The sequence below is a fragment of the Rhineura floridana genome, chromosome 14 (assembly GCF_030035675.1).
Source record: "Rhineura floridana isolate rRhiFlo1 chromosome 14, rRhiFlo1.hap2, whole genome shotgun sequence".
Lineage (NCBI taxonomy): Eukaryota > Metazoa > Chordata > Lepidosauria > Squamata > Rhineuridae > Rhineura > Rhineura floridana.
Genome location: NC_084493.1, coordinates 13,922,797 through 13,931,219, shown reverse-complemented (window position 1 = coordinate 13,931,219; position 8,423 = coordinate 13,922,797). Strand labels below are relative to the sequence as shown.

The 8,423-nt window shown below is 44.0% G+C and overlaps 1 protein-coding gene across 1 annotated transcript in view; it reads right to left on the bottom strand.

Annotated features, from left to right (window-relative positions):
* Window positions 1-445: 445 nt before the first annotated feature.
* Window positions 446-8,423, bottom strand: part of SH3GL3 (SH3 domain containing GRB2 like 3, endophilin A3) — a 49,226-nt gene continuing 41,248 nt past the window's right edge. Inside the window, exons 7-9 of the mRNA XM_061594920.1 lie at window positions 7,051-7,154; window positions 4,694-4,821; window positions 446-1,245 (exon numbers count right to left, since the gene is read on the bottom strand). Of these exons, the coding sequence (XP_061450904.1) occupies window positions 1,040-1,245; window positions 4,694-4,821; window positions 7,051-7,154 (438 nt within the window). The 3' untranslated portion in view covers window positions 446-1,039. The remainder of the gene's footprint in view (window positions 1,246-4,693; window positions 4,822-7,050; window positions 7,155-8,423) is intronic.

The window sequence follows — 8,423 nt, the reverse complement described above, 5'->3', positions numbered from 1 at the left end:
TCATTCCTGACCATTGCCCATGCTGGATGGGGCTGATGGGAATTGTGGCTCATCCACATCTGGGGACGGAAAGGCTGTACAGTTAGCACAAACTAGAGTTGATAGGAAATAGTATCCAACTCAGTATCCAATACAATATACAATGAAACTGAGTTTACTTAAGTACAAGATCTGCCCATTTTCATTGCTTCTTCACCAGTGTAAGTGTCTGAAAAGGTTTTTGTTAACTACAGCAAAATCGTTGATAATATTCTTTCACAACTTTTGCTATATAAAGGAACCATTACCAAGTTAAAGCTAAAGTAAAAACCCACAAAAAAAAGGTGAGTTTTGTCCTCTTAACAGCATTAGTACCTGCCTGGAAAGCTGAAGGTGTGTTAAGTGTGGCTATTTACATACCACTTAAACCAGCAACAATGCCACCAGCTCCAAGAGACAGTGAATGCATGTTTCCCACAACAGTGTTTATTACATTTGGTCAATGAAGAATCAGAGTTTAGCTGCAACTCTGACTTTGAAAGGGCGACTGCTCTGCATCAGGGACCATGGTACAACAGCGTTTAGCTTTTCACAGTTAAGCTGAACACAACAAAAATGGCACATTGAGAACTAGCTTTACTCACAGTAGCTTCAAAAATTGTGCCCACGAGTAAATTCACTGCAGGCTGAGAGATCTTTTCAACATCATGAGAGCAAATAAATGCACTTGGGGGAGTCACAGTCGATCTATCAGTAAACACCTTCTGTACAGATCTTCAAGGCACAAAGCAAAGAATTAAGTCAGGCCCAATTGTGCATTTGTGTTTTAACAAAATGGGAAGATTTTTTTATACAATATATATATATATGTAAAAACTACATGAATACAAAATAAATACATTTTTAAAGACACATACAAAAAAGTCAGTAAGCTGGTCAAAAGAAGCAAGGCTTTCCTAGAATGCCGCACATATGGAAAAGCCACTTTAGGCGAAGACTCCTTTTCGCTCACAAAATTGCATCTGCGGTGCACGTAACAGACATGGAGATGAAAACATGCTCACTGAGGCAATGGCACCACAATGTCAACATAACTGATGGGGAAGAAGCCCGATTCGCCATTTAGCATGCCTTCAAACCAGTTCTCATCGATCTGATTGGTCAACGTGATGACGTCCCCTTCCTTAAATCCAAGTTCACCTTCATTTTCTGGCTCAAAGTCATACAAAGCTTGGCAGCAAGGTTGGTCCAATGGTAATGAAGAACCTGTCCAGAGTCACATGAGAGAGAAATTCTTACTTTGATGTTCCATGATTTTTGCCCTGAGGTGATTCATGTCCAATTAAACCATTCAGAAAACAAAATCCAGCATTATAAAAAATGCCAGCGTATTGTGAAAAATCAACACATAAAGCCTCCTATGAGCCTAAAGCACTGATGTGCCTGCTGGATCTCTGCAGAGTAACTGCTCTGGCCTGCCTCCTTCCCATCAGCATGTCACGTAGGGGAGCTTTGTGATTCAGCCACATCTCTGCATTGCCTTTTATTAGATCACTCCCAAGGCAGAGACCGCAGGATCTTCCGCTCTCAGAGGAGGCTCCCTGTTGCATCTCTACATGAATGACAGCTCTAGGCTTCTAATCAGGAGGTATGCCCTGACCATCTCATGTAGAAGGCCAAGGGCTGGGGGCTCTTCCACGGCTGGTAAATGATTATGCATTCTAAAAGTGAACTTTTTAGGGTGCCAGAGTGAAAATATGTCTCTAGTTTTAATCTGCTATTGGAAGTTTGGGAAGCATTGTAGTAGACTCCAAAGAACTTGGAGCACAGCCCAGTTTCTTGGTAGAAAGATCTTACAGATGGGTTACAATCCTGTTTGTTTTTTGTCAGTAAATCTATGGAAGCTACTGCTTGTTCCTTAGTAAACCCTCTCAATCTAAAATGTTTAAAAACAAAGGCAAAATTAAATTAAATTGCTAAAGCAGCAGCAACACACATACTTTTTTTTCTAGAAGGCACAGAAAAATCCAAATAAAACTGCTTATTTCATAAATACTGGACTTGGAAAGGATTATTGTTAAGACAGTATGGCTAAAGATAGTCATCCTCCTGCCCAACTCTAGATTTTCTCTTCCCTCCCTGTTTGTTTACATTGGGTGGTGTTGAATGCTTGTCCTACTCAGAGTGGACCCATTGAAGTCAATAGACAGGACTAACTTAGGTGCATTGATTTCAAAGGGTCTACTCTGAGTAGGGCTTAGCTGAATACAACCCATTGTTTTTTGAACTGAACCTATCGCTAAATGTTTCTTAGCCTGTGAAAAACCCACTAAAACCTCTTAGAAATCCTATGTCTACTCAGACTGTATTGAGTTCAATGGGGCTTACGCCCAGTTCAGCTAGTGTAGAATTGCAGCTTTAGTGAGTTATTTGTGCTAGCCCCTATGCAGAGCCCAACAGTAGGCTAACCCTCCTCCCCCAATTATGAAGGGATGGACTGCCTCCAAGTTGATTATTACTTATGGCGACCCTACGAATAGGGTTTTCATGAGGCTGAGAGGCAGTGACTGGCCCAAGGTCACCCAGTGAGCTTCATGGCTATGTGGGGATTCGAACCCTGGTCTCCCAGGTCGTAGTCCAACACTCAAACCACTACACCACACTGGCTCTCTCCAATTATGAAGGAGGGGTGTATAAATCTGCTGCAAGGCAAACGGATATGGGGTGAACGCACACATTGCTCAGTTCCCTCATGCAGAGCGAAGGAGCCAGCCAATGGAAAGCTCCATCACACCATGCTGAAGCTCAGCCATCTGTCTCCTCTCTGACACAGCATCTTGGTCCCAGGCTGTGGTCTGAAGGCACATGAGACCAGCACCCTGCTGAAGCTAAGGTGGTCAGGTCTGGTCAGTGCCTGGATGAGAGACTGCCTGGAAACCATATGTAAGCCGCCTTGGGTTTCATGAAAAGAAAAGTGGGGTATAAACGTAATAAATAAATAATCTGCCTTACATGCAGAAGGTCCCAGGTTCAATCCCCAGTGTCTCCAAGTAGGGAAGTTCTGCAATTCCACCCAATTCAGATTTGGTAATGAATTTTCCATTAATTCAGTTATCCTCTTACTGTTGCAGATTGGATTTTTATACAGTGATTTTCTGCAGCCATTTTCAAAAACAGGTTTAAAAAAAAAAAAAAAAGCCCACACTTCTAAAGTATCAATATTAAGAACAATCATTTTATTGATATTTCATTTATCAATATTTCCTTTCAAAATATCAGTATTAATATCAAATATTTTTTGCATGGGGAAAAAATACCAGATCGGTAAAAGCAGCGGATTAGCAGCCAAAGAATAACCTCAAATTGATGCCGGCCTGTTAGGTTGACGGAATGCTTTCAAACCAGCACTGGCCAACAGATCCCATCCCTATCTCCATGGAGGGCTGGGAATGCTTCCTGTCTCAAACCCTGCAGAGCTGCCGACAGCCAGCACTGACAGTACCGACCAATGGTCTGACTTAGTATAAGGCAGCTTCCCACATTCCTAGCAAGTGAACGTCGGAAGCCGCCTTATACCAAAACAGATCATTGGTCCATCTAGCTCAGCACTGCCTACACTGACTGGCAGCAGCTTTCTAGAGTTTCAGGCAAGGAGTCTTTCCCAGCCCAACCTGGAGATACCAGGGACCGAACTGGGGAACTTCTACATGTAAGGCAGAAGCTCCACCACTGAGCCACAGCCCTTCTCCCAACGGCTGAACATATGGAGCTGGCCCCCAAATGGGTGCTGTAATGCACAAAACTTTTCATTTGTCCCCATATCTGAAGCCTGTCAGTTACCAAGGGGGGGCCCACGTGCAGGTTATCAGGACGGGACAAGGAGCAGATTTAGTAGATAAACTTTAATGCAGAAGGGCTGTCTGTGTGAGGAATGAAGTACCATTAGAACAGGAATGAAGGAGATGTACATCTTAGCCCAGAATGAAGACAAAAGGTCCCCTCTCTTCAGGGCTTAGATCAATTTCATCCATTTAGCCCAGCCTTCTCCAACCTGTTCCCCTCCTGATGATGTTGGACTCCAACTCCCATCATCCCCAGTTGGTAAGGTCAGTGGTCAGGGATGATGGGAGTTGGAGTCCAACATCATCAGGAGGAGAACAGGTTGGAGAAGGCTGATTTAGCCTATGTTTAGCTACGACATTGTCACACGCAAAGTGCACGGCATGGAGAAAGTGGTCCGAATAAAGATTTTCTTCTCTCCCACAACACTTGAACTCTTCAGACATCCAATGAAGCTGCACGTTTGAAGATTCAGGACGGACAACAGAAAGTCTGGCCTCTTCACACAGTGCCTAGTTGGTCTATGGAATTTGCTCTCAGAGGAGGCACTGATGGCCACCAACTTGCATGGCTTTAAAAGAGGATTCGACAAAATCATGGAGGATAAGGCTATCAATGGCTACTAGCCATGATGGCTGAGCTGGCCCCACGGTTGGAGGCCGCACGCTTCTAAATACCAGTTGCTAGAAACAGCAGAAGGGGAGAGTGCTCTTGAGCTCAGGTCCTGCTTGTGGGCTTCCCACGGGCATCTGGCTGGCCACTGTGAGAACAGGATGCTCAACTAGATGGGCCTGATCCAACAGGACTTGTCTTATGTTTTTTATGCCCTGAATGTAGCTTTGTGGGGGGCTGAGTTTCACAATCACATGCTCACCTGAGGATTTTATTGACGGACTGAAAGAAATCCCATTGTGCTGCTGACCGTTGCTGATTTCAGGAGGTGTCCTTATCACTGGCTTTGGCTTGAATTCATGTCTCGGACGACTTGATGCTACATTTATCCTGTAAACGGTGAAGTCAAGGGTCAAAACTCTCTAACGTTGGGAGTTGCAGAGAGCCAAAGAATTTCTACACAGCTACCGCTGTTTAGACCAGCCTTTCCCAACTAGTGGGCCACCAGATGTTGTTGGACCACAACGCCCATCAGCCTCAGCCAGCATTGCCAATGGTCAGGAAAGATGGGAATTGTGGTCCAACATCTGGTGGCCCACTAGTTGGGAAACGCTGGTTTAGACCATCAAGATGAACAGCCACGCTTTCCAAACTCTCCTTCAAGAAGAGGTCCTTTGCAAGCTTGCAGGCTTACAACTAACAAAGCACTCTGTATAGTGAGGTCCGCCTGGCACCATCATTAACATCCTTTTGGAGCCAGGGAAAAACGTGTCTTTCATCCTGGGTATTTGACAGGTTATGATGATTTGCTGGATAATGTGTTTTGCTACCAAAGGCCTTTGCTGCTATTTTTACTGGGTCTCGATTTTTACTGGGTCGGAATGCCTTTTATCGTAATGTACCATTCTTTTTGACTTCTCCCCCCACTTTTTTATTTTATGATATACTTTTGTGTTTTTAAAGCTGTGTAGGGACTCTTTATGTAGCAAGTGATTGATACATTGAATAAAGAGTAACAACGCCAACACTGAACTCAGCATCCCCTATCCTGACAGGGTTGGCCCCAGGATTGGGCCAGGGTGAATCAAAAGGGAGATATGTGTGTGCTCCTGAGGCACATAGAGTTGTCCCTCCAAAAGAAGGGGGTACTTCTCCTCCCTGAACAAGAAACATGATGTGGACAGTAGAATCATAGAGTTGGAAGGGGCCTTGCAGGCCATCGAGTCCAACCCCCTGCTCACAGCAGGAAATCCACAGCTAGAGCATCTCCCACAGATAGCTGTCCAGCCTCTGCTTGAAGACATCCAGCGAAGTGGATCCCACCACCTCCCTAGGCAGTCGGTTCCATTGCCGAACCGCCCTTACTAGGGATGGAAGGGCCTCTCAATTTCAGTTCTCTGTTTCTCATGTTTCCAATCTCGGATTTGGTTCTGCACATTTCTGCAGCAATGTGCTTTTCTCTCTCCAAAAAACCTCATGAAAATCCTCCAGCATTTCAGTGAGAATCTCTCCTACCGAACACATTTTTGTATGCAGTTTTGACTAATGATTTTGCAAGCAATTTCTCCCAATATAATGCATCTCTTGTGGTATTTTCACGAATATATTCATTTTTATGGACACTTTCCCCTAATAAATGCATTTTTGCAAACATGCTTAGTTGGAGAGCTGCATCACAAAATTCGGATAAGTGAATTTCAAAGGATGGCTGCTTTTGGGTTCTCATATTGTTTTGGAAAGTGTGAATGTGATAGAGTCAGCTTTAAATGCAAACTGAACTGAATTTCTTCCCCATCCCTATTGGACAGTGCAGGTATGAACATGCTCTGTAGTCTTCAGAATGTTGATCAGATGCAGTCATGTAGCATTCAGAATGGCAGTTGGGGGGGAAAAGAGGGAAGAGGGTTTGAACAGGCTTGACTGACCCCTCTAACAGTGCATAATATCCAGGGGATAGACACGGGCCCCATCTGCACCATACATTTAAAGCAATATCGTTTAACAGGTATGGCTTCCCCCAAAGAATCCTGCAAACTGTAGTTTGCGAAGGGGACTGAGAATTGTTAGGAGACCCCTATTCCCCTCGCAGAGCTACAATTTAACAATCAATCCCTCTTCCCAGGGAAAGTTTATAAACATATCACCAAAACATCTTCATTGTGGCCATGTTTTTCACTGGCTCTGGCTTCTCTGCCTTTAGAAACTGCTTGATCTGCAGACATTAGCAGGTGACTATACCATGAAAAGCTTTACTTGCTGCAGTTTTTGCAGATCTAGCAGTTGTTAAAGCTTCAGAAGCAGGGCAGTGTCATGGCTGGTACTTAGGAGACAGACATCATGCATTTAAAGCACTATTATGCCACTTTAGCAGTCATGTAGAAAGTGGGAACTGTGGTTCGGTAAGGGTGCTGGGAATTGTAGCTCTGTGAGGTCAGCACCCTTAAACTATAGTTCCCAGGATTCTCCATGACTGTTAAAGTGGTATAAAGGTGCTTTAAATATGATGTGGACATGACCTCAGTCTGCAGGTTCCCTGCTCTGAACTTCAGCAGCTAAGCAGGAGTCAACGCTCCTCAAAGCAGAAAAGCAAAAACACAACCAACCTGGGATGATTCGTACCTGTTTTGTAGCTTGCTCTGTAGGTCCTCTAGAATTTCCGTAGACTGCTTATGGTAATCTAGTGCAGCTTCTACCAAGACTAGCAACTGGCTCACTTGCTCTATCTAAAAATGAAGCAATGAAAAGGGAACTCATTTAACGGACTTTGCAGGGTGCTCCCAAGTCTCAACACCCACCAGAAAATGAGCTTGTGATGCCTGATTGGGAACAAAGTGTAGCTGGGTTCCAGTTCTTTGGGTCACCCCAAACCATTATTGTTATCGAAGAGCCTAGAGCAGCCTTGGTCAATGTGGTGCCCTCCAGATGTTTTGGACTACTACTCCCATCAGTCTCAGTCAGCATAGCTGTAGGCCAAACCATCTGCAGAACACAGGTTGGCGAACGTTGGCTGCCCTAGAAAAATGAGGAGGCAAGGAGTAAGGAAGAAAACAACAGTGAGAGAACTATGGAGTAAAACGGCTGCCAGAACGTGCTTCCACACTTTTTCTCTAAGAGTGCCATATCCTCTAGTAGATGTGCTTGCCGCATAGATTATTGTTAGCCCATTATATTCAAGCACCTTCCAAGTAATCCATCTGCACCCTTTCAAATCTGATTGGCTTTTTTAAAAAAGATAATAAATCGTGCTTGCCGCAGCCACTTGTCCGATGGAGGACACATAAAGCCCTGATGATGCTTTCCAGGGTTCCCGTGCCTTTCAATCACACACTTTGTCTTTGCAAGTTCAGACCAGCTTCCTATTGATCTGGGTTGGTGAATTAGTAATGAAGAGAGTTTGCCCAGCCCACTGGTCTTCAACCTCGGGTCCCCAGATGTTCTTGGACTACAACTCCCATCATCCCCAGCCAGTTTAGCCACTGGTCAAGGAATCATAGGAGTCCAACATCCTCTTGGGACCCAAAGTTGAAGGACACTGGCCTAGCCCAATGATCTTCAACAGGTGGGTCAGGGAACTCCATGACCTGCTCAAGGCCCTGTCTAACCTGGGTCACAACAACAGCAACAACGGTATTACTGTTATACTGTTTTATATGGTAAAAAAAGAAATGGGTTCACAAACATATGTTTGGGTTAAAAGAGGATGATTTCTTATTTTATTTTTTAAATGACAAAATAGCAATGTAAAACATTAAAATGGCACAATTCCTTTTTCTTTCCAAAGTACTATTCTTGTTCCTATTGATGTTGTAGCAATTTTGGAACCGATATTGAACTCTGAAAGTTAGTAAAAATTCTCATGAGAGGCATCTAGGTAATTCATTAATAATAGTGAAAGCAGAAGCAGTTTATTAAGGGGACAAAATCAGAACTTTGTCATAAGACCTGAAAAAGTCCAAAAGATCAACGGAGGGAAGACAAAAGAAAATGCGTTT